Source organism: Oncorhynchus masou, chromosome 30 (assembly GCF_036934945.1).
Source record: "Oncorhynchus masou masou isolate Uvic2021 chromosome 30, UVic_Omas_1.1, whole genome shotgun sequence".
Classification (NCBI taxonomy): domain Eukaryota; kingdom Metazoa; phylum Chordata; class Actinopteri; order Salmoniformes; family Salmonidae; genus Oncorhynchus; species Oncorhynchus masou.
The window spans coordinates 31116260-31142309 of record NC_088241.1 but is presented as its reverse complement, the minus strand read 5'-3'; the positions used below and the strand labels follow the sequence as shown (position 1 = coordinate 31142309).

At 41.0% G+C, this 26050-nt stretch overlaps 1 protein-coding gene across 1 annotated transcript in view; it reads left to right on the top strand.

Moving 5' to 3' along the window:
* Positions 1-26050, top strand: part of LOC135522520 (receptor-type tyrosine-protein phosphatase U-like) — a 320589-nt gene that overhangs the window by 172232 nt on the left and 122307 nt on the right. The window contains exons 4-5 of the mRNA XM_064948847.1: positions 2104-2185; positions 12670-12785. Coding sequence (XP_064804919.1) covers positions 2104-2185; positions 12670-12785 — 198 coding nt within the window. The remainder of the gene's footprint in view (positions 1-2103; positions 2186-12669; positions 12786-26050) is intronic.

Below are 26050 nucleotides of genomic sequence, written 5' to 3'. Positions count from 1 at the left end.
ATTTGGGGAAATTACACTCATTGTTTTATATTTTTTACATTTTGTTCGGGAAATGCAGCTTTGTCTCGAGTTCCGTTGTGATGCAGTGATGGCATAGCCTCTACAGTGTCTACCCTTTTTCAATGGTAATGCTGTGCTCACTGAGCCTGTACTTTGGTCAAGGGCTTTCTAAGGTTTTGATCAGTAACCATGGTGTGCTGTCAATTTAGGGTCAGATTGCATGGCATTTTGCTTTGTGTTTCCCAATAGGTAATTTAGTTTTGTTTTGACGATATTGTCATTTTGATATTCTGATCCTGTGGAACAGGTCTTTAAACTCAGGATAAACTGGATGAGGTGACTCTTTTCTTTGCACAGCAGAGCTTGGTAAACTTAATTTGTATTATTAGTGGCCTAATTCTCCCCTGATGCATTGTTTGTAGTTTTCCTCTGGACATCTGAGCAATCATACGGAACTCTGCTTGCAGGGTTTCAATGGGGGTGTTTTTCCCATTGAGTGACAACTTGTTTTGCAAGTGGGACCCCACTCCCCGCTGCAATAAAGTGCTATTGGTTCAATGACATATTCAATTAATTTGAGACTCATTTTCAAAGGTGTTTCAATTTGAATTTGTTTTTGCTTTTTAATGACATAGAATGCCCTGCATGCTTTCTCAGTTCATTCATTGCCTCAATTACTGTAGGTGTCCAGTTGAGCTTATTTTTATTGTAGTACTCTGTATATTTTGTACCATTTGAGGACTTTGGCCTAATTCCCTGTGATTTTGGTCTTCAATGGAAAATCAGTATTTTGGGGTTTACTGCCAGATCTGGCAGTACTGCTCTAGCAAGTCCAGGCTCTGCTGTAGGCCATGTGCTGTGGGTGACAGGCACAGGTCACCTGTGAAGAGCAACCTGAATTGTGGAGACTAATACCAGGTGTTTTTTCTAGAATAGTTGTCAATTCATTGATGTAAATATTGAAAAGTGCCAGGCTGAGATTTGCAACCTTTGAAAACCCCCCACCCCTGATTTAAAGAATTGTGTACTTTTCTTGAAATTTTGATGCCACGCGTATCATTTTGTCATATGTTTTACCCACTATACAACTTTCAATAACTTTGTAGAACAGTCCTGTATGCCAAATAAAATAAAATGCTTTTTGGAAGCATAAATGTTGGTCTTATTTTGGTGGACATATTTATCGATCAGGGTTAGCAGGGTGTAAATATGATCAATCGTGTGATGTTTTGATATAAGTCCAAATTGGATTTTATTCAAGACATTGTGGTTATTATTAAGGACATCTACTCTTTCCATGACATAGACTGAACAGGTGAATCTAGGTGAAAGCTATGATCCCTTGTTATGACAGAGGTTAAAGAGGGTTGAGACATCGATTGTGTACAGTATGTGTGCCATTCAGATTGTGAACAAGCAAGAGAAAATATTTAAGTGCCTTTTGAATGGGGTATGGTAGTAGGTTCCAGGTGCACTGGTTTGTGTCAAGAACTGCAGCGCTGCTGGGTTTTTCACACTCAACAGTTTGTCACGTGTGTATCAAAAATGGTCCACCACCCAAAAGACATCCATCCAACTTGACACAACTGTGGAAAGCATTGGAGTCAACATGGTCCAGCATCCCTGTGGAATGCTTTTGACACTGTTTAGAGTCCATGCCATGACTAATTGAGGCTGTTCTGAAGGAAAAGGGGAGAGAGCAACTTCAATTTTAGGAAGGTGTTCCTATTGTTTTGAATACTCAGTGTATAACACTACAGAAATCCACGTTACTGTTTACACAAATGTTTCTGTAATTGTTAGTGTCAAATTTGTATCCATTCTTAAAGATGTGGGTCCTTGGTCCTCTCTCTTTTTTCCCTGACCTATCTTGTGGGTCAGTAACTGTGCAATGCATTGTCTAGAGCGTTGTGATAATAATTAAGACCTCTGCCTCAGGAGGACAGTTTGAATTGATGCAAATGCCTCTTACATTTTTTTGAAATGCTTCAAAACAAATGCCAAAGCTTCATTCAATTGTATAAAGGATAACAGCAATCAAATTTGTTTCAATATTTACCACTCCAAGGTATCTCACTTATTTGTTTTAATTCTACTCCCCAGGTCCTGATCGAAGCAACTGTTTCCAGGGAGCGGCGAGGCTACATCGCTATTGATGACATCATGCTCTTGACCTATCCCTGTTGTGAGTACCATCACCAATGTATAAGAGGAGAGAGGTGGTTGGGGATTAAGTAACAGTATAAAATAGAAAATGTAGAGACAGATACTGCATAGAGAGTGAAATGTAGAGAGTTATTTCCATTTGATAAAGAGGAAAAGAACACTAATGGAAGATTTACTTTTTCATTGGTTGATTGCAATATGGGTCCAAATGTGGGTCCAGGTTTGATGTGAATGACATTTGCCCAAAACACTCACCACATACACTTGCCTCTTCAGCTCCAGCCACTCCCCTGTGATTTAATCTCAAGAGCACTCATAATGTGCCCAACTGACTCAAGGTTAGAGATGGAAAAATAGAAAACGTTTTCTGATTTATCCCACAAAGTAAATGCACCCTCTAAGTATGCAGAAGTTCTAAAAAGCTCTTGAGCTCTTCTCTCCTCTGTATTATATACTGTATTATATATAGTGATTATTGATGTTTATTGCAGTGTTTGTATTTTTTGTCAAATGTAGCGCTCATCTGTGAAAGAGCATGACTCAGCATGACTCCATGTCAAAATAAATATTAGATGGTCGACCGATTATGATTTTTCAACGCCGATAGCGATTTATTGGAGGCCCAAAAAAGCCGATACCGATTAATCGGGCGATTTAAAAATAATAATAATAATGTATTTGTAATAATGACAATTACAACAATACTGAATGAACACTTATTTTAACTTAATATAATACATCAATAAAATCAATTTAGCCTCAAGTAAATAATGAAACATGTTCAATTTGGTTTAAATAATGCAAAAACAAAGTGTTGGAGAAGAAAGTAAAAATGCAATATGTGCTATGTAAGAAAGCTAATGTTTCAGTTCCTTGCTCAGAACATGAGAACATATGAAAGCTGGTGGTTCCTTTAACATGAGTCTTCAATATTCCCAGGTAAGAAGTTTTAGGTTGTAGTTCTTATAGGAATTATAGGACTATCTCCCTCTATACCATTTGTATTTCATTAACCTTTGACTATTGGATGTTCTTATAGGCACTTTAGTATTGCCAGTGTAACAGTATAGCTTCCGTCCCTCTCCTCGCTCTTCCCTGGGCTTAAACCAGCAACACAATGACAACAGCCATCATCAAAGCAGCGTTACCCATGCAGAGCAAGAGGAACAACTACTAGAAGGCTCAGAGCGAGTGACGTTTGAAACGCTATTAGCGCGCACTAACTAGCTAGCCATTTCACTTCGGTTACACCAGCCTCATCTCGGGAGTTGATATACTTGAAGTCATAAACAGCACAATGCTTGACGCACAACAAAGAGCTGCTGGCAAAACGCACGAAAGTGCTGTTTGAATGAATGTTTACAGGCCTGCTTCTACCTACCACCGCTCAGTAAGATACTTAGATACTTGTATGCTCAGTCAGATTATATGCAACGCAGGACACGCTAGATATCTAGTAATATCATCAACCATGTGTAGTTAACTAGTGATTATGATTGATTGTTTTTTATAAGATAAGTTTAATGCTAGCTAGCAACTTACCTTGGCTTACTGCATTCGCGTAATAGGCAGTCTCCTTGTGGAGTGCAACGAGAGAGAGGCAGGTCGTTAATGTGTTGGACTAGTTAACTGTAAGGTTGCAAGATTGGATCCCCCGAGCTGACATTGTGAAAATCTGTGGTTCATCCCCTGAACAAGGCAGTTAACCCACCGTTCCTAGGCCGTCATTGAAGGTAAAAATGTGTTCTTAACTGACTTGCCTAATTAAATAAATGTATGAAAAAAATAATAAATAAAAAAATCAGCAAATCGGCGCCCAAAAATACCGATTTCCGATTGTTATGAAAACTTGAAATCGGCCCTAATTAATCGGCCATTCCGATTAATAGGTCGACCTCTAATAAATATTAAATAAAGTGTTTTTCTAGCATGAATGCCTTTTGGGGCGGCAGTGTAGCCTAGTGGTTAGAGCATTGGACGAGTAACCGAAAGGTTGCAAGTGCAAATCCCCAAGCTGACAAGGTACAAAATCTGTCGTTCTGCCCCTGAACATGCAGTTAACCCACTGTTCTTAGGCCGTCATTGAAAATAAGAATTTGTTCTTAACTGACTTGCCTAGTAAAATAAAGGTAAAAAAAAAAATATATATATATATATATATAATCTTCACATTTTCAAACAGTCCATTTATATTTTCGAACGGGGCTATACATTTGGGTGAGGTTTTCTTCTCGCCTGAGTAGCTTCGTTTCACTGCCAAAAATATAGTTTAACCATCTAGTGCGGATTAGCAACACAATGTCAAATACAGGTAGCCTTGTAAAATAATGAACATCTAATCACATTAACTGTTACTGTCTCGTGGGAATTCCAATAACAGTCCGTATGTAGCCAAACGTAGCTGCTGCTCATTCCGTTTGCTTGAAAATGGTAAATGGTTAAAAAAGTAAGGCCCATAGAGACACAAAGTAAGGCCCGAACAACAGACAGGGATGTTGGACCATCGAAGAGGCGCAAATATGATAAGAACTACATTGATTTGGGGTTCACTTATATTGGGAGTATTGCCTTTCCTCAGCCACAGTGTGATATATGTGCAAAAATACTATCTCACAACTCAATGAAACCTTCACTCTTACACAGACATTTAGAAACAAAACATGCCAATTTGAAAAATAAGCCACGGGAGTTTGAGGGAGAATTAAAACGGCTTTCGAGTAGTAAGACATGTATAAAAGCAAGAGATACCATTAAAAAGAAGGGGCTAGAAGCGTCTTATATGGTGAGCTACCTAGTGGCTAGGACAGGCAAGCCCCATATTATTGTGGAGGACTTAATTATTTCTGGTGCCGCGGATATGGCTGGGGCAATGCTTGGGGAAAAGGCCCAAAAAAACTATACAGACAAACCATCAAACAACACTGTTTCACTATACTTCAGTTACATGGCAGGATATGTTCTGAAACAATTACTGCTTCGCATAAAAGTGAATTCTATGCATTACAGCTGGATGAGTCAACAGACGTGGTGGGCCGGGCATAGCTCCTGGTATATGTCCGTTACGTTTATGGGGGTCAATTAAGGAAGACGTCCTCTTCTGGAAACCAGCCCAACAGGATAGGATATTTTTTAAGTACTAGACAGCTTTGTGACATCAAATAGACTGACGCAAAAGCCATGATAGGGAGACATGGTGGAGTGTTAACGCGCGTGCAAGCAGTTGCTCCCGACACCACTTTGGTACACTGCAGCATCCACCGAGAAGCTCTTGCTGCCAAGGGAATGCCTGACAGCTTGAAATATGTTTTGGACACTACAGTGAAAATGAATTTGGACAGCTATTGTTATTGTTTTTCCCTCTCCTACATTTGCAGTTGATATATTATTGATTATATATTTTAAAAACAAACCTGAGGATTGATTATAAAAAACGTTTGACATGTTTCTGTGGACATTACGGATATTATTTGGAATTTGTCGGCGTTGTCGTGACCGCTCTTTCCTGTGGATTTCTGAACATAACGCGCCAAACAAACAGAGGTATTTTGGATATAATAATAATCTTTATGGAACAAAAGGAACATTTGTTGTGTAACTGGGAGTCTCGTGAGTGAAAACATCCGAAGATCATCAAAGGTAAACAATTAATTTGATTGCTTTTCTGATTCTCGTGACCAAGCTACCTGATGCTAAGTGTACTTAATGTTTTGTTATTAACTTACAAACGCTTGGATTGCTTTCGCTGTAAAGCATAATTTCAAAATCTGAGACGACAGGTGGATTAACAAAAGGCTAAACTGTGTTTTGCAATATTGCATTTGTGATTTCATGAATATGAATATTTTTAGTAATATTATTTGACTGGGGCGCTATGCTATTCAGCGGTTGCTGATGACAATTATTATGCTTAAGGGATGGGTAGCGTTAAGAAGTTGGAGCTCTTCTCTGTCTGCATTAACAAGTGTAACAGTACTCTTCTTGCGTTATGTACAATCAATCATCGACACAAACTCTAACTTGTAGCATCAGTCATGGAGATTTATTCGGATAGAAACAGCACAAAATTGCACGTCATGCAATGCACGGCTCATCATCCAACTCTGCACTCACGCACACTGGTTTGGTGCTTGTTCACTGGGACGATTCTAACTGAAACATCCTGCCTCGTAAGCAAGCCACTCAAACCAGACAGTAACATTACCAGGTTGAGTAGGTGAAGGCAAGACAATACTAAAACCAAAACTCCATTGGCTTAACAATAAAATGGGGAATCACCAATGTAACCCTGTTACACTCCCCCCTACTGAATTCCACTTGCAAACAAAAATAATAAAAATGCAAAACTGCCCTGCGCAAACATACCAGGTACACAGACACACAACATATTTACAGAATAATCCAGAGATAAAAAGTATATATATTTTTAGACTACCTAATAGAGAAAACTAAAAGGTAAAGTTGTGTATATATCGAAGATGCAGACCCTGCTTTGAAACAGTCACTAAATATTCCAGTCATTAGACTATTCTCCACGAGAATTAGAGTGAAAAGTGGTTGATCAATTCCCTTAGCCCTCATAGGTAAACATGCCTGTTACGTGTTAAGTACAATCAGCGACTTTAAAACATCCAAGTAATACAATAAACCATCATAAGAAACTTTATCATATCCGTCACATTACCATCCTGAAACCTCTACACATGGTCACAATGATGTAAAAACAAAACAAATAAAAGATGTGAATACCATTGACCCTCTATTCACATATGAACCTTCAAGAGCTAATTGTCTGCTGATTCATAATCTCAATCAGTCCCGACACTGGTTTAAATAGTCTTCTTGCCCTTGAACTAATACGACCCAGAGTACCTTCAACTGCATAAAGAGTGACAGCATTGTATACTGTTGCAATAGTGGGTTTGTCAACAGTCAGTGCGTAACCGATCAGGTAAGGAATGGTCCGAGTTTTGTAGGTCAGTACGGATTTTGTAAGCAGACTGGTCAATTAGCTCACTCACTACACTGTTACGGCCTTGGTCAGATTCTTGAAGACTCTCTGATCAAGGCAGACCTTCCAGCTGCAGGACATCTTCCACAAAATCCAAAGGTGGAATATCCTGAGCATCCAAGGATCGAACATCACCCTTCAGGCTAGTGTCACCTATTCCTTCAGCAACTCCGACACCCACACTTTTGTTCTGTACTCAGCATCATCGTCCACTGCAGTGTCCATGGCAGGTGAGACCACAAGGCCATCATTCATGTCCTCAGACTCTGTTAATCCAGACATGTCTGTTCCATCATCAACGTCAGTATGAGGAAGAAAGTTGACTGGTATTATCAGGTTGTGATGTACCATCTCCTGTCCAGTGGAGCTGTTCTGAATCTTTAAAGTGTGACTGTCAGCATTCAATCCAGTGACAAGGTAGATAGTATCCTCCCAAAGGTCAGCGAGCTTCCGCTTTCCACGCTCCCCCTTGTTAGCCAACAACACTCTATCACCAATCTCCACTGGTGCCCCTCAGACTTTTCTGTCATACAGGTTAACATGCTTCTTCAACTGCTTCACTGCAGATGCCTGTGCTCTATTCGTGGCTTCTTTCAGATCTCTCCTCAAGGACTGAACAAACTGGTCATAGTCGACAACTTCTGGGTTCTCTGACAGAGCCAAAGACCATGTCAACAGGCTGTCTTGGCCTCCTCCCAAACATTAGCAGGAAAGGGGCAAAGCCTGTGGTCTCGTGGATTGTACAATTGTACGCAAACATTAGGGAATTCAGCGCCTGAGTTCATCTGTACTTTGCTCTCGTCGACAGGGCCCAGCACATGTTTACCAATGTCCTATTCATCCGATCACAGGACCTTTCCTCATTGGATGGTACAGCGTGGTGTGAGGCTTCTAAATACCTGAAACACTCAACAGTTCAGCTATTAGAGCGCTCTCAAAGGTGGCTCCCTGATCTGAGTGTATACGGCGAGGAATCCTGTAGACACAGAAATAGTTATTCCACTACAGACTTAGCAGACTAGTTTGGACACAGGACATCAGGAGTTTTGTTCATGACACCTCTACTGCAGCACTTCACATCTTCCTTTACCTCCCTCTCCAGGCCTTGCCAGACAAACCTCTGTTTTGTCAGGTAGACTGTTCTCGGTTGGCCCTGGTGGCCAGCTTCATCATGGACAACCTTCAACACCATTTTTTTCATGGAGGCTGGAACCATATACAGATACGTTTTACTCTTTGTAACCATATTCTTCGAAACACGATACAGTACACAAATCTTCATGGTCAACATGTCCCAACTTCTGAAAAGATGCAAAACCTGGATGGTCTCCTCCCCCTCTCCACAAAGATGGTCACTCTGCTCATCACATTGTCATCACGCTGCTTACTCATCAGTAGGTTGTGTGGCAGAACATTGGTCGATGTTCTGCCACTGCAGAAGCATTGGCAACAGCAGTGCATGTGAGCCTACCTCACCCACCCAGCGCCTGTGTGAATGAACAACAGCTGCAACTTCATGTCTTCATAAATCACCAGATGGGGGGTCAACAGTAGACTGGCAGCTAATGACCACCACCTTTGGAGTCAGAGGCTTTGTTAAAGGGGTGGTTGGACCAGCGAAACACGTCTTGCACTCTGTCTTTTCGCACAGCATTAGCTTCAGCTAGTAAGGGCATGGGCTCACTGGGCTCTCTGCTCAAAGCATCTGCAACAACATGTTTTAGTCCAGGGGTGTACTTGATGTCAAAGTCGTACGGTGCCAGCTTGGCGACCCATCCATGTTCATAAGCATCGAGCTTTGCTTTGGTCAAGATGTAGGTCAAGGGATTATTATCCGTCCATACCGTGAACTGCTGCCCCCGTAAGCAGTGGTGGAACTTGTCATATAAAGCCCATTTCAGCCTCTCTCAGCCTATTGCGGACAGTCTGAGCACTGATGGAGGGATTGTGCGTTCCTGCTGTAACTCGGGCAATTGTTGTTGCCATCTTGTACCTGTCCCGCAGGTGTGGTGTTCGGATGTACCGATCCTGTGCAGGTGTTGTTACACGTGGTCTGCCACTGTGAGGACGATCAGTTGTCCATCCTGTATTCCTGTAACGCTGTCTTAGGCATCTCACAGTATGGACATTGCAATTTATTGCCCTGGCCACATCTGCAGTCCTTATGCCTCCTTGCAGCATGCCTAAGGCACGTTCACGTAGATGAGCAGAGACTCTGTACATCTTTCTTTTGGTGTTTTTCAGAGTCAGTAGTAAGGCCTCTTTAGTTTTTTAAGTTTTCATGACTGTGACCTAAACTGCGTACCATCTGTAATCTGTTAGTGTTTTACCGACCGTTCCACACGTGCATGCTCATTAATTGTTTATGGTTCGCCATAAACTGCACCAGCAACGTCTTATTTGATTCTCGAACGACAAACGCGGTGATGTTCTGAGATGGAAATCCAGCGAACGGTGATCCGATCCAGGAGAACGGTCATGGCACTACTATAACAGTACTCTTCTTGCGTTGTGTGTAATCAATCATTGACACAAACTCCAATTTGTGTGCAAATGAACTCAAGCTTACAGACAACGTCAAATGTGATATAGCGAATCACCTGAGTGAGTTGGGTGCGCAATTATGCAGGTACTTTCCCGAAGTGGATAACACAAACAACTGGGTTCTCTACGTTGGAGATGGCTTATGGAATAGAAACATTCAATTCTCTAGCAACAGCTCTGTTGGACAATCCTGCAGTCAGCATGCCAATTGCACACTCCCTCAAACTTGAGACATCTGTGGCATTGTGTTGTGTGACAAAACTGCACATTTTAGAGTGGCCTTTTATTGTCCCCAGCACAAGGTACACCTGTGTAATTATCATGCTGTTTAATCAGCTTCTTGATATGTCACACCTGTCAGGTGGATGAATTCTCTTGGCAAGGGAGAAATGCTCACTAACAGGAATGTAAACAAATTTGAGAAAAAGCTTTTTGTGCATATGGAAGATTTCTGGGATCTTTTATTTTAGTTAATTGAAAATGTTGCCAACAATTTACATGTTACATTTATATTTTTGTACAGTAGAGTTTCTACTGTATGGTTTTATAGACACCACATGCCATGGAGACAGGAAGGGATTTAAATCAGAGATGCTGACTATGTCCCTGCCAAGCCACCCAGTGGTTCCCTGCGTCTCCCATGGAGAGCAGATGGTATTTTCTACACCCCCTCAGTGCTACCATTAAATAATTAAGACTGTCATCAGGACCTGGGCACAGTACTGTCTACGGTGGCACACGGCCAGCCTGCACGATTTGTCACAGGGAAAGGAGACAAAAGTGAAGTAAAAAAAAGTCTAAGGAAGGAATATGAAGGGAAAAAACTAAGATAAGCCATCAAGCTCCTTCCTTCTTGCAAATTCTGGTTGAGACTGCTAAGCACGCTTGACATTTCTGTTGTAGTCTCCATAGTCCTAGTCTTTGACTCTGAAACCAGTGTTGCAGTCAACTGAAATATTTATCATGGTAAAGAGTCCCCGGGATGTGATCTGACACATTTATACTACCAAGTTCTTTAGTCAACAGAAGGACCTGTTTTTTTATGACATTAGTTTTTGTGTTTCTTTATGCTGGCTCATACCTATGATGAATTATGAATTTACCTTAGACGGGGGAGTTGTCTATGGGAAACATGTCCACCTGTGAACTACAAATGCACGAGGCATCTTCACCTCTCCCCCTGCCTGTTCACACAACGTAGATCAACAAATTCTCTCTCTCTGCCAGAAAGCAACAGTGAACATGGAAGAACATTCGCCTCTCTCATTTTGATTTCACTACTACTCCACCTCTACAGTAATGTCTCCTGTCTGTCAATCACTTTTATTGACAGGTTGTGTTGTCCTCCATTTTGTGGCCTGTGCTGGAGGCTCTAACCCAGTGGTTAGGCTCTGCGGGAAGTCCGTCTCACAGCGCTGTGGAGGAACAGGAGAGCTCCAGTGTAAAAACGGTGTAGATACCACGATTCGAGAGATGATGGCTAGGTGGTTCGACTTGAATTCACTCGCTTAGACACAGCTACTCATCTGTAGCTTGGGTAGAAAAATATTTCTTTGTCTTCAAACTTCGTTGCGTTTTGGGTTCGTCCTTTTTAGACCTTGGCTGCAGCTTGGGTCACGTAGTCTTCCCTGTAAATTCTTTACTCACAGATTTCATACCCTTGAGTCAGAAGTGGGCGTAACCGCCTTTAGGGTAATTCTCTGGGCGTACCAAGTCAAGAGCAAGGTCTAGGTTTTTCTCAAACCAATTCTAGACAACTAACTTAACATTACATCGTTACCAAAACATTCCCTTTGATTTGGACATTTTCCACACAACGTACAATGTATAAACATCAAACATACACTAGGAAAACTCTTCACGTTACAATGTTTTCGTCATAACGTCATCTATTAACCTTTAATAACAAAACAAAAATTACATACATTTTCATATTCCATCTATCGTCATGACCACCATTGTGGCTGACTAAAACCATTGTTCCAAAGTCCCTTTATTTCATGTTTAATGTTCTGAAGCTGGTTCTCCATAGTAACATAGTAACAAAGGAATTTGTCTGTGGCCTGAGATTTACCAGGGGTGTGCGGGGTCATAAAACCCCCACATCTTCAGACCCCTAGATCTCTCCTCCTCTGTTGGGGTTGAGAGATGATCTGTAGGGTTGTGGTCTCCTGTAACCTGACCTGATCAGGACAGTCATGACATCAGCAACAATGTTCTCTGGGGTCTGGGGATCTGGCTAAAGGATGTTCACCTAACTTCCATTGATGCCCGTGTTATGACGTATCGCCACGGTGAAAGGTTGTTGACAATATTAGCCACCAGTAATTCATTTCTAGGTTGTGTATTGGATGACTTCTCTTTATGGGTTTATTGTAGGACAATAAAGGGAGATAACAAGCAATATGTGAATGAGTCCTTCAACCAGCAGTGAGATCCTTCATGGGAGAAAATTAGTTTCTGATTCTTATCTTATTAAACATAAAAGTTTGAATTACGTTGTTGAATAATGTGAAAAGCTGTTCTTTCACGGTCACACACATCTCACACTGGTAATGAAGCTGAACAAAGTCTGATTTATGAAATTTTACTGCAGCTCTTTAGAAATCACAGAATGTAGTATTTTATTTTTTATTTAACTAGGCAAGTCAGTTAAGACAAATTCTTATTTTACAATGACAGCCTACCCCGGCCAAACTCTCCCCTAACCAGGACGATGCTGGGCCAATTGTGCGCCGCCCTATGGGACTCCTGATCACAGCCGGTTGTGATACAGCCCGGGATAGAACCAGGGTCTGTAGTGACGCCTCTAGCACTGAAATGCAGTGACTTAGACTGCTGTGCCACCCGGGAGCCTTAGTATAGCTGAAAATCCTGCCTGGCATTGTGATTGGCTGTCTGTCATGGCACAGCAGTCCTTTGATTTCTACTCTCTCATTCTGTTCCTACAGATAAGGCGCCCCACTTCTCCCGGCTGGGGGATGAGGAGGTCAACGCTGGGCAGAATGCCACCTTCCAGTGTGTGGCATCGGGCCGGGCATCAGAAGCTGAGAAGTTCCTACTGGAGGTCAGTGGGGATTTGGAGGGCACATCTGTAGTATTTATTTTCTTTCAAATACTTTTGAGAGTTTGATTGAGCCTGTCTGGAGTGCCAGGTAGGTGGGTTTGCCCTTTTGCGTTCATTTTCAACTATTACATTAGTTCCATTGAGCCAGGCAAGCTCGATCAAGCGCAGCTGAAGTATTTCAAAGAAACCAAATATTATTTGAATGCAGGTCTCTTTTGGAATACCAGCACTTTTGAGTTCTACTTGAAGTGTGTTTGTGGTCATGCCATTAAAGAGGGAAACTTGAAACGATGGGTGAGTGTCTTTGAATTACAGTTGAAGTTGAAAGTTTGCATACACTTCAGTTGGAGCCATTAAAACTTGTTTTTCAACCACTCCACAAATTTCTTGTTAACAGACTATAGTATTGGCAAGTCGTTTAGGACATCTACTTTGTGCATGATACAAGTAATTTTTCCAACAATTGTTTACAGACAGATAATGTCACTTATAATTCACTGTATCACAATTTCAATGGGTCAGAAGTTTACATTCACTAAGTTGACTGTGCCTTTAAACAGCTTGGAAATTCCAGAAAATTATATCATGGCTTTAGAAGCTTCTGATCGGCTAATTTACATAATTTGAATCAATTGGAGGTGTACCTGTGAATGTATTTCAAGGCCTACCTTCAAACTCAGTGCCTCTTTGCTTGACATCACGGGAAAATCAAAATAAATCAGCCAAGACCTCAGCATTTTTTTTATTGACCTCCACAAGTCTGGTTCATCCTTGGGAGCAATTTACAAATGCCTGAAGGTACCATGTTCATCTGTACAAACAATAGTACGTAAATATAAACACCATGGGACATGCAGCCATCATACCGCTCAGAAAGAAGAGCGTTCTGTTTCTTAGAGGTAAATGTACTTTGGTGCGAAAAGTGCAAATCAATCTCAGAACAACAGCAAAGGACTTTGTGAAGATGCTGGAGGAAACAGGTACAGAATTATCTTTATCCACAGTATAAAGTCCTATATTGACATAACCTGAAAGGCTTCTTAGCAAGGAAGAAGCAACTGATCCAAAACCACAATAAAAAAGCTGGACTATGGTTTGCAACTGCACATGGGGACAAAGATCATACTTTTTGGAGAAATGTCCTCTGAACTGTTTGGCAATAATGACCATCATTATGTTTGGAGGAAAAACTGGAGGCTTGCAAGCCGAAGAACACCGTCCCAACCGTGAAACATGGGGGTGGCAGCATCATGTTGTGGGGGTGCTTTGCTGCAGGAGGGACTGGTGCACTTCACAAAATAGATGGCATCATAAGGTAGGAAAATTCTGTGAATATATTGAAGCAACATCTCAAGACATCAAGCTAGGTGGCAAATGGGTCTTCCAAATGGACAATGACCACAAGCATACTTCCAAAGTTGTGGCAAAATGGCTTAAGGACAACAAAGCCAAGGTATTGGAGTGGCCATCACAAAGCCCTGACCTCAATCAGTTACACCAGCTCTGTCAGGAGGAATGGGCCAAAAAAATAGAAAGTTGGGGGCAGAACTGAAAAAGTGTGTGCGAGCAAGGAGGCCTACAAACCTGACTCAGTTACACCAGCTCTGTCAGGAGGAATGGGCCAAAATTCACCCAACTTATTGTGGGAAGCTTGTGGAAGGCTACCCAAAATGTTTGACCCAAGTTAAACAATTTAAAGCAATGCTACCAAATACTAATTGAGTGTATGTAAACTTACCCACTGGGAATGTGAATAAATAAATAAATAAAGCTGATATAAATAATTCTCAATACTATTATTCTGACATTTCACAGTCTTAAAATAAAGTGGTGATCCTAACTGACCTAAAACAGGGAATCTTTACTTGGATTAAATGTCAGGAATTGAGAAAAACTGAGTTTAAATGTACTTGGCTAAGGTGTATGTAAACTTCTGACTTCAACTGTATAAACATGCTTGTGTTAGTATTCAAATGCAGCAGAGCATTGGGGAGAGTTTTAATGCTACGCTCCAGCCTTGAAGACTCTCCAGCCCAGCACCTTTGAAAATCCAGTTTGCTCATGAAATCCCAGTGCTGTGCTTTCTTCACAGCCTTCTTCCTTTATCCAAATAGAGGGCTCTGTTTTTAATACCCTTTTCCCATTTGTATGCTTTATTCATGCAAATTCCATCCCTCTGAAGGTCAGGAAGGCCACTGCAGTGTATGTCTGAGTGAATAACATTCATTGGTTTTAAAAACCTCACATATGAAGGGCTGATGGAAGGCCTGATGATAGCCTTTTGTTTTACAGCCTCTGTCTCTCACAGCAATTACCACACATCCACGACTCTTACCACCACCTCTTACAGTATGTGTTACTTACACCATGCAAGCCTTGAGACACAGTGCACATCATCGTCTTCAACTTTGAGACCCTGTCCTTCCTTCAACGTTCAAAAACTCTAACATCCAAGTGAGAATGATATCAGACAAATCATTTTGTCACATCACAAGGACATATACCTCCAGTAGGGAGCTGTAATAACAGCACTAACATTCGCAATAACAAAAGTCCTCAAGACTCTTCGAAGCCTGCCTTCCCCAAACAGCATGAGGAGATACATGTCTGTGTGTCACGGCTACCATTTTAGATGAGGTTGCTTCCCCTTCATGTTGTTTTTGTTTGATTGTTGCATCTGCTGTGAGTACCAGCTGTGACCTAGACTCACCATGTCAACTCCTGCCAGACTAAACAGATAATTTTGATTAGTTTTCTTAGTAATTCGCTCCAGCCTGATTGTTTACATAATCCTTCTCAGGCTTATTTGATTAACCTGATTTCCCTAATATCCTTTAGTGGAGGCAGAAAAAACTAAACAGATAAAAGAAGTAAGTCATGGGCAGTGGCCACTGAAGTCTATGATTGAGGGTTTGGTTTGACCACCAGACCAGACTGGTTGTCACTGCTTGACCCTCATCAGAGTTTGTTTACTTGTGAGGTCTGCGAGAGCTAACATGTCCACCGTGGCTTTGGACAGCACAAATACTTTTTTATTTTAACTTTATTTAACTAGGCAAGTCAGTTAGAACAAATTGTTATTTACAATGATGGACAACGCTGGGCCAATGGGACTCCCAATCAAGGCTGTGATGCTACCTGGATTCGAACCAGGTGCTGCAGTGATGCCTCTTGCACTGAGATGCAGTGTCTCAGACCACTGTACCACTCGGAACCCACATGATGAGTTATCCAAACAAACAGAGAAGGGGCCTAGCTCATCCCACTTGCTTCCCAGAGGGCCCCGGGCCTATGTGCTCTCTGAGACTGATTCTGTTTACTCACCAGCTGTTTTTCATTTAAAAAGAAAGAGAGAGAGGAATGTGTTGATAGGCAAGCCTGCTATTTCACACACTGGGAAAGGCCTCGGCCTAAACGTTAGCTTATTGTTAGGCTCAAGGTTGCCTGTTATTGAGACTATAGGCTTGAAGGATACTTGTGGTTATAATGGAATACAACATTGTGAGAAATGACTTGGAGGGTTCAGTGGGATACCTCCTTTCGTTCAACAATATCTCTACTGCAGCTTTCTTTCCCAGCACCGGTAATCTCTTTTGTTTTTGTTATTTTTTCTCAGGCGCCCGCTCTACATTTGTCATGCCCACTCCTTCTCCGTGATATATTCTGGCTTTGAAGAGCACTGGTGTCAGAGTCATTTTCTCTGTTTCGTTTCCTTTTGCCATGTACCAAAACATGAACGCTTACACCCTGTTATTCATCTGCAAGACTCCACATTAGAGTGACTAAAGGGTGAAACATTAAGCCCATCAGGCATGCACTTATAGCTACTCATGTGGATTTAAATGTATTGGCTCCATAGTGTTTTGTAGGACTGTGTGAGTGCTGGGTGGTGATAACACCCTATGATGCTACAGTATGGACACAAAAGAGGACTGACTACCGGCGCCTGCACTGAATTAACTAAAGGCCCTCATAACCAACATTGCTCTCATAGTCATTATTATCTTGTTTGTATTAAAGGTTCCTGATTGTCATTGTACATGTTTAAGTCAGAGGGTTGACTCCTGCCATTTTAATTGCCTGCTGCTGGACAATCATCCTTTTTAATCACTCAACTTAAATGGCCTGGATAGCAATAATTGAAACATATTAGGTTATTATGTTGTTAGCTGAGTGTCATGGCTCCACCAAGGGAACAATAATCTTACTATGCAGCCTGCCTCAAATATTGCACTCCGTTTAGCTGGTTTAAGAAGATGTTGTGGATGAACAAATGTTGTGGATGTTGTTTCAAAGCCTAACACAAAGAAATGGACAGCACCTTTAAGGTGAGGATTAATTCAAAACACCCATATGCATATTAGAGCTTATGCGTACGCATAGGCCTATATACACTGAGTATACCAACCATTAGGAACATGGGCATGAACTCTTCAAGGTGTCGAAAGCATTCCACAGGAATGCTGGATCATGTTGATTCCAATGTTTCCCACAGTTGTGTCAAGTTGGCTGGATGTCCTTTGGGTGGTGGACCATTCTTGATTCACACGGGAAACTGTTGAGCTTGAAAGCCCAGCAGCATTGCAGTTCTTGACACAAACCAGTGAGCCTGGCACCTACTACCATACACTGTTCAAAGGCACTTAAATATTTTGTCTTGCCCATTCATTCACTCTCTGAATAGCACACATACACAATCGATGTCTCAATTGTCTCAAGGCTTAAAAATCTTTCTTTAACCTGTCTCCTCCCCTTCATCTATACTGATTGAATTGGATTTAACAAGTGACATCTATAAGAGATCATAGCTTTCAGCTGGATTCATCTGGTCAGTATATGTCATGGAACGATCAATGTTTTATAGAATTAGTGTATGAGCCCAATCTCCCCCCAAAAAGCCTGAATTAAAATAATGATTGTGTCATTATACAATACATCACCTAATAGCCTATTGCATATTACACACGACAGAAAAACACAATTGGTCTAGCCGATACACCAAAATTAAACAAATTCTAGTAATCGCCTTTGAGTGTGAACTGTATTATTATGCATACTGGATGGACTGGTTACCTTATGCTACACTCCAAACGTTCTATCCATGAGTCTGGGAGAGAATATAATATAGGCCAAGGCGATGCTGTTGGTTCATTGATTGTGCAGGGGGGCTTACAAAGTTAACCTACAATTATAGTGAATTTATATTTGATTTTGAATAGCCTAGTATTAGGGCATTTTTTATATATTTTATAATTAATAGGCTGACACATTACCTTTAGCTACAGAATATCGCACCACTGTGCATTTCCATCTCCTCTCTCTCCTTTCTAGAGTGGTCAGAGAGAGGTGCTGTCAAGAATGTAATACAATATGTATTGCTGTGAAAACAACATGTTCCCGACCAGATTTCACTTGGTTACCCAAATTAAGCACTGTCTGGTTGCAGGAACAGGGTTGGAGAGCCCATGGTATACAGTTTGGGTGGAATATCACCTGTTGCGCAGAAAGGCTGCATGCTCCTCAATCGGTGCATGGAGTGAAATACGTGTTATTATACTGAACAAAAATGTAAATGCAACAATTTCAAAGATTTTACTGAGCTACAGTTCATATAAGGAAATCTGTCAATTGAAATAAATTAATTAGGCCCTAATCTCTGGATTTCACATGACTGGGAATACAAATATGCATCTGTTGGCCACAGATACCTTAAAAAAAGGTAGGGGCGTGGATCAGAAAACCAGTCAGTATCTTTAATGACCACCATTTGCCTCATGAGGCATAACACATCTCCTTCGCATAGAGTTGATCAGGCGGTTGATTGTAACCTGTGGAATGTTGTCCCACTTCTGTTCAATGGCTGTGCGAAGTTGCTTGATATTGGTGGGAACTAGAACACACTGTCGTACACGTCGATCCAGAGCATACCCAAACATGCTCAATGGGTGACATGTCTGGTGAGTATGCAGACCATGGAAGAACTTGAACATTTTCAGTTTCCAGGAATTGTGTACAGATCCTTGCGACATGGAGCCGTGTAATATCATGCTGAAACATGAGGTGATGGCGGCGGATGAATGGCACGACAATGGGACTAAGGATCTCATCACGGTATCTCTGTGCATTCAAATTGCCATAGATAAGATACAATTTTGCCCGTTGGTTTATGTTCGTTGTCCATAGCATAACCCCATCGCCACCATGTTAGGGGCGGCAGTGTAGCCTAGTGGTTAGAGCATTGGACTAGTAACCGAAAGGTTGCAAGTTCAAATCCCCGAGCTGACAAGGTACAAAATCTGTCGTTCTGCCCCTGAACAGGCAGTTAACCCACTGTTCCTAGGCCGTCATTGAAAATAAGAATTTGTTCTTAACTGACTTGCCTAGTAAAATAAAGGTAAAAAATAAATAAAAAATAAATGTTGACATCAGCAAACTGCTCTGCCAAACACGCTGTCTGCCATCTGCCCGGTACAGTTGAATCTGTGAAGAGCACACTTCTCGATTAGTCGATTACGATGCCGAACAGCAGTCAGGTCAAGATCCTGAGGGCGATGAGCATGCAGTTGAGCTTCCCTGAGACGGTTTCTGACAGTTTGTGTAGAAATTGAGATGTGGATGTCCTGGGCTGGCGTGATTACACGTGGTCTGCGGTTGTTAGGCTAGTTGGACTTACTGCCAAATTCTCTAAAACGACAATAGAGGTGGCTTATGGTAGAGAAATCAACGTTAAATTCTCTGGCAACAGCTCTGGTAGACATTCCTGCTGTCAGCATGCCAATTGCATGTTCCCTCAAAACTTGAGACATCACTGGGCATGTTTTGTTGTGTGACAAAACTGTCGGAACTAGAAGTATAAGCATTTCGCTACACTCGCATTAACTTCTCTGGGATATGTGGAACAGTAGCATCCCACCTCGCCAACAGCCAGTGAAATTGCAGGGCACCAAATTCAAAATAACAGAAATCCCATAATTAAAATTCCTCAAACATAGAAGTATTTTACACCATTGTAAAGATAAACTTCTTGTCAATCCAGCCACAGTCTCCAATTTCAAATAGGCTTTACGGTGAAAGCACACCAAATTATTATGTTAGGTCAGCACCTAGTCACAGAAAACCATACACCCATTTTCCAGCCAAGGAGAGGGCTCACAAAAATCAACAATAGAGATTAAATTAATCACTAACCTTTGATGATCTTCATCAGATGGCAGTCACAGGACTTCATGTTACACAATAAATGTGTGTTTTGTTCGATAAAGGTCATCTTTATGTCCAAAAACCTCATTTGAAATTGGTGTGTTATGATCAGAAATGCATGGTCTCAAACAAACATCCGTTGAAAGTGCAGAGAGCCACATCAAATTACAGAAATACTCATAATAAACATTGATAAAAGATACAAGTGTTATACATGGAAATATAGATGAACTTCTCCTTAATGCAACCGCTGAGTCAGATTTCAAAATGGCTTTACAGCGAAAGCACACCTTGCTATTATGTTAGGTCAGCGCTAGTCATAGAAAAACATCCAGCCATTTTCCAAAGAGGGAGAGGTGTCAGAAAAGTCAGAAAGAGTGTTATAAATATTCACTTCCCTTTGATGACCTTGATCGGAATGCTCAGGAACAGGAGCACCTCATGAAGATGGATTACTGGGCTGAACACACTAACAACAAGTGGCTATTTGGACATAAATGATGGACTTTATGGAACTTTATGGAACAAATCAGTCATTTATTGTCGAACTGTGATTCCTGGGAGTGCATTCTGATGAAGATCATCAAAGGTAAGTGAATATTTATAATGTTATTTCTAACTTCTGTTGACTCCAACATGGCAGATATTTCTTTGGCTGGATTGGGCTCTGAGCGCCGTACTCAGATTATGCTTTTTCCGTAAAGTTTTTTTGAAATCTGACACAGCGGTTGCATTAACCTTTCTAGCGCAGGCGTTCCGCTAGCGGAACACCTCGACAACATTCCGGGTGAAAAGGCAGTGCATGAAATTCAAAAATATTTTTTAGAAATATGTAACTTTCACACATTAACAAGTCCAATACAGCAAATGAAATATAAACATCTTGTTAATCTACCCGTCGTGTCCGATTTCAAAAAGGCTTTACAGCGAAAGCACAACATATGTTTGTTAGGTCAGAGCCAAGTCACAAAATCAAACACAGACATTTTTCCAGCCAAAGAGAGCAGTCACAAAAAGCAGAAATATAGATAAAATGAATCACTAACCTTTGATGATCTTCATCAGATGACACTCATAGGACATCATGTTACACAATACATGCATGTTTTGTTTTGTTCGATAATGTGCATATTTATATCCAAAAATCTCAGTTTTCATTGGCGCGTTACGTGCAGTAATGTTTTGATTCCAAAACATCCAGTAATTTTGCAGATAGCCACATCATTTCACAGAAATACTCATAATAAACATTGATAAAAGATACAAGTGTTAATCACAGAATTAAAGATAGATTTATCCTTAATATGTTCAGAGGGTCCCTGGTTCGAGCCCAGGTTGGAGCAAGGAGAGGGACAGAAGCATTACTGTTACATTGGATCACTCAGTTGGGCTCTGCCCAGCTGCTGGGGTGGAGGAGGAGAAGGAGGTTGTCAAAGAGGGGTGAGTGTAACCGGTGTGAAATGGCTAGTTAGTTAGTTGGTGTGTGCTAGTAGTGTTTCAATTGGTGACATCACTTGCTCTGAGACCTTGATGTCGTTGTTTCCTTTGCTCTGCAAAGGCTGTGGCTTTTGTGGAGCGATACAGTGGTTCATCCTTTAAAAGTTGCAATGTACTGCAGCACAGCTTGCATGGTGCTGCAGAATTCTATGGCACGGCACGTTATTTAAGTATCAGCCATAATAACCATTAAGTCTAGTTTGTGCCAGTTTGACCACCAGTGGGGATATTTGAGAAACATTTGATAGCCTTCAATAGTGGCTGTACTCAAGAGTTAAAAACATTTTTTTGTAAGAACATCGTATATGGAACTGACTTTAAGAAATGTTGCTTAATTAATTTGCTTAATATTATGGTGTTTCTATTCCAAGAAAAAAGAAAAACCCTCTGGAAAATATTTCGCTGTACAACGTGATGGTGAGAAGTATGGTTGTAGTACTGGGCTATTTAATCCCTGTGTCGTGCGGACACGTGGGAGACTGGTGTTCGATTCCCCGATTGGGAGGAAGGAGTAGGGTGTCCGTAAATAAGAATTTGTAACTGACTTCCCTAATTAAATAAACGTTACACTAAGAGCATAACATTATTCACCCTAATTGTATAATTGTAGTCAAGCCAACACCCAAATGGAGATTCAGTGAAAATAAAAATCTCATTGATTTATCAAGACCAGTCCCCATGCTTGTCTCAGAGCAGTGCGAAATGGTGCAAAAATATTTGTAGGCTACTGCTTCTAACTTCAATATGCTCTTTAAATAAATAAGACCTACACCACTTTTAACAACACATTACTCAACACTAGTGAGACTCATGTCGCCTATGGTAGGCCTACAGTATATTGAAAAATATTTATTTCAATGATGTGACCGCCAATAATTACATATGGGTCTCCCAGTGGTGGCCGACATGGGTATTGAACCTGCATCTGTAGCATCTCATTTTGCTCTGTTATGCAGCATCTTAGATCCCTGCGCCAATCAGGAGGGCTATTATAATACTGTAAATGGTGTCCAGGTCAGGATAACCAAAACAATTCTTTATTAAAAAGACTATCAGAAAGAATGTTGGTCCTTATTTAGCCATGAATGAGTGAGTCCCTCAGCTTTATGTAGGCGCCGGGCTATATGACTGTGCCATCTACTTGATAATATATACCAATATTTTGGAGGTTATTTTGTTTAAAAAAAACCTGAAAGTGAGCAATTGTAATCCGAATAAAGGCCAAAATAATATTTGTAAAGGCCAAAATATTTATTTATGTTTTTAGAGGGAGAGAAACGCTGGGCCAATTGTGTGCCGCCCTATGGGACTCCCGATCACGGTCGGAAGTGATAGATAATAATTATTTTTGTTGTATTATTATAATTTTTTTCTGGTGGATTAAACTGAAATTGCAACCGATACAGTCAACCTAACTAAGAAATACATTTGACGATAGAACTCTCCACCTACCCTCCTTCTCGGCAAGTCTATTGTCCAGCTACCTGCTAATAGCCATAATGGTGCTGTAGAATGTGACCTTGTGTGTTTGAAAGAGTATTTTCCAGTAAGCAACAATTTGTTTACCTGCATTAGTCAACTTAGTTCCAATATTTCTGTAATTCAGTTATATTTATTCCCATAGTAATTCATTATGGATATATAACTAAATAAACATGTGCATTTTGAAAGAGTATTTTTTTATCATTTTATTAACAAAATCATAAAGATGCTGATGAAGAAATACAATACTGTACAGTATATGCTTTATCCAACATTTTGTGGTTGCATGAGGTCGCCCACACAGAGCTTTATGTAGGTGCCGAGGCTATATGAATGTGCAATCAACTTGATTATTTAGCAGCTGCTGATATTCAGCCAACACATATATTTTAAGAATATCATGGAATATAATTGAACATTTTAGTTTATCCATGCTTGTCTCAGAGGTGGTGGAGTTCCAGAGCTCACAGGTGTCCCTGGCATGGATTGTGACTTTGATTGTGAGATTTCATTCCTCGCTCTATTCAACGCGTCATTTTTCGACTCTCCGCCAATGCCATCTGGCTCTGGACCAATGCATCAGCTGTCGCCCGCATCTCTGCCCTCAGATGATGAATCTCTTTCTGCTGGTCTGTCTTCAATGACTCGATCTCAGTCTTCAAAGTTTGAATCTGATCCATGTGCATCTTCATCAGATGAGCAGAATGGTACCATAGATTACAATTGTCTCAAGGCTTAAAAATCTTTCTTTAACCTGTCTCCTCCCCTTCATCTATACTGATTGAATTGGATTTAACAAGTGACATCTATAAGAGATCATAGCTTTCAGCTGGATTCATCTGGTCAGTATATGTCATGGAACGATCAATGTTTTATAGAATTAGTGTATGAGCCCAATCTCCCCCCAAAAAGCCTGAATTAAAATAATGATTGTGTCATTATACAATACATCACCTAATAGCCTATTGCATATTACACACGACAGAAAAACACAATTGGTCTAGCCGATACACCAAAATTAAACAAATTCTAGTAATCGCCTTTGAGTGTGAACTGTATTATTATGCATACTGGATGGACTGGTTACCTTATGCTACACTCCAAACGTTCTATCCATGAGTCTGGGAGAGAATATAATATAGGCCAAGGCGATGCTGTTGGTTCATTGATTGTGCAGGGGGGCTTACAAAGTTAACCTACAATTATAGTGAATTTATATTTGATTTTGAATAGCCTAGTATTAGGGCATTTTTTATATATTTTATAATTAATAGGCTGACACATTACCTTTAGCTACAGAATATCGCACCACTGTGCATTTCCATCTCCTCTCTCCTTTCTAGAGTGGTCAGAGAGAGGTGCTGTCAAGAATGTAATACAATATGTATTGCTGTGAAAACAACATGTTCCCGACCAGATTTCACTTGGTTACCCAAATTAAGCACTGTCTGGTTGCAGGAACAGGGTTGGAGAGCCCATGGTATACAGTTTGGGTGGAATATCACCTGTTGCGCAGAAAGGCTGCATGCTCCTCAATCGGTGCATGGAGTGAAATACGTGTTATTATACTGAACAAAAATGTAAATGCAACAATTTCAAAGATTTTACTGAGCTACAGTTCATATAAGGAAATCTGTCAATTGAAATAAATTAATTAGGCCCTAATCTCTGGATTTCACATGACTGGGAATACAAATATGCATCTGTTGGCCACAGATACCTTAAAAAAAGGTAGGGGCGTGGATCAGAAAACCAGTCAGTATCTTTAATGACCACCATTTGCCTCATGAGGCATAACACATCTCCTTCGCATAGAGTTGATCAGGCGGTTGATTGTAACCTGTGGAATGTTGTCCCACTTCTGTTCAATGGCTGTGCGAAGTTGCTTGATATTGGTGGGAACTAGAACACACTGTCGTACACGTCGATCCAGAGCATACCCAAACATGCTCAATGGGTGACATGTCTGGTGAGTATGCAGACCATGGAAGAACTTGAACATTTTCAGTTTCCAGGAATTGTGTACAGATCCTTGCGACATGGAGCCGTGTAATATCATGCTGAAACATGAGGTGATGGCGGCGGATGAATGGCACGACAATGGGACTAAGGATCTCATCACGGTATCTCTGTGCATTCAAATTGCCATAGATAAGATACAATTTTGCCCGTTGGTTTATGTTCGTTGTCCATAGCATAACCCCATCGCCACCATGTTAGGGGCGGCAGTGTAGCCTAGTGGTTAGAGCATTGGACTAGTAACCGAAAGGTTGCAAGTTCAAATCCCCGAGCTGACAAGGTACAAAATCTGTCGTTCTGCCCCTGAACAGGCAGTTAACCCACTGTTCCTAGGCCGTCATTGAAAATAAGAATTTGTTCTTAACTGACTTGCCTAGTAAAATAAAGGTAAAAAATAAATAAAAAATAAATGTTGACATCAGCAAACTGCTCTGCCAAACACGCTGTCTGCCATCTGCCCGGTACAGTTGAATCTGTGAAGAGCACACTTCTCGATTAGTCGATTACGATGCCGAACAGCAGTCAGGTCAAGATCCTGAGGGCGATGAGCATGCAGTTGAGCTTCCCTGAGACGGTTTCTGACAGTTTGTGTAGAAATTGAGATGTGGATGTCCTGGGCTGGCGTGATTACACGTGGTCTGCGGTTGTTAGGCTAGTTGGACTTACTGCCAAATTCTCTAAAACGACAATAGAGGTGGCTTATGGTAGAGAAATCAACGTTAAATTCTCTGGCAACAGCTCTGGTAGACATTCCTGCTGTCAGCATGCCAATTGCATGTTCCCTCAAAACTTGAGACATCACTGGGCATGTTTTGTTGTGTGACAAAACTGTCGGAACTAGAAGTATAAGCATTTCGCTACACTCGCATTAACTTCTCTGGGATATGTGGAACAGTAGCATCCCACCTCGCCAACAGCCAGTGAAATTGCAGGGCACCAAATTCAAAATAACAGAAATCCCATAATTAAAATTCCTCAAACATAGAAGTATTTTACACCATTGTAAAGATAAACTTCTTGTCAATCCAGCCACAGTCTCCAATTTCAAATAGGCTTTACGGTGAAAG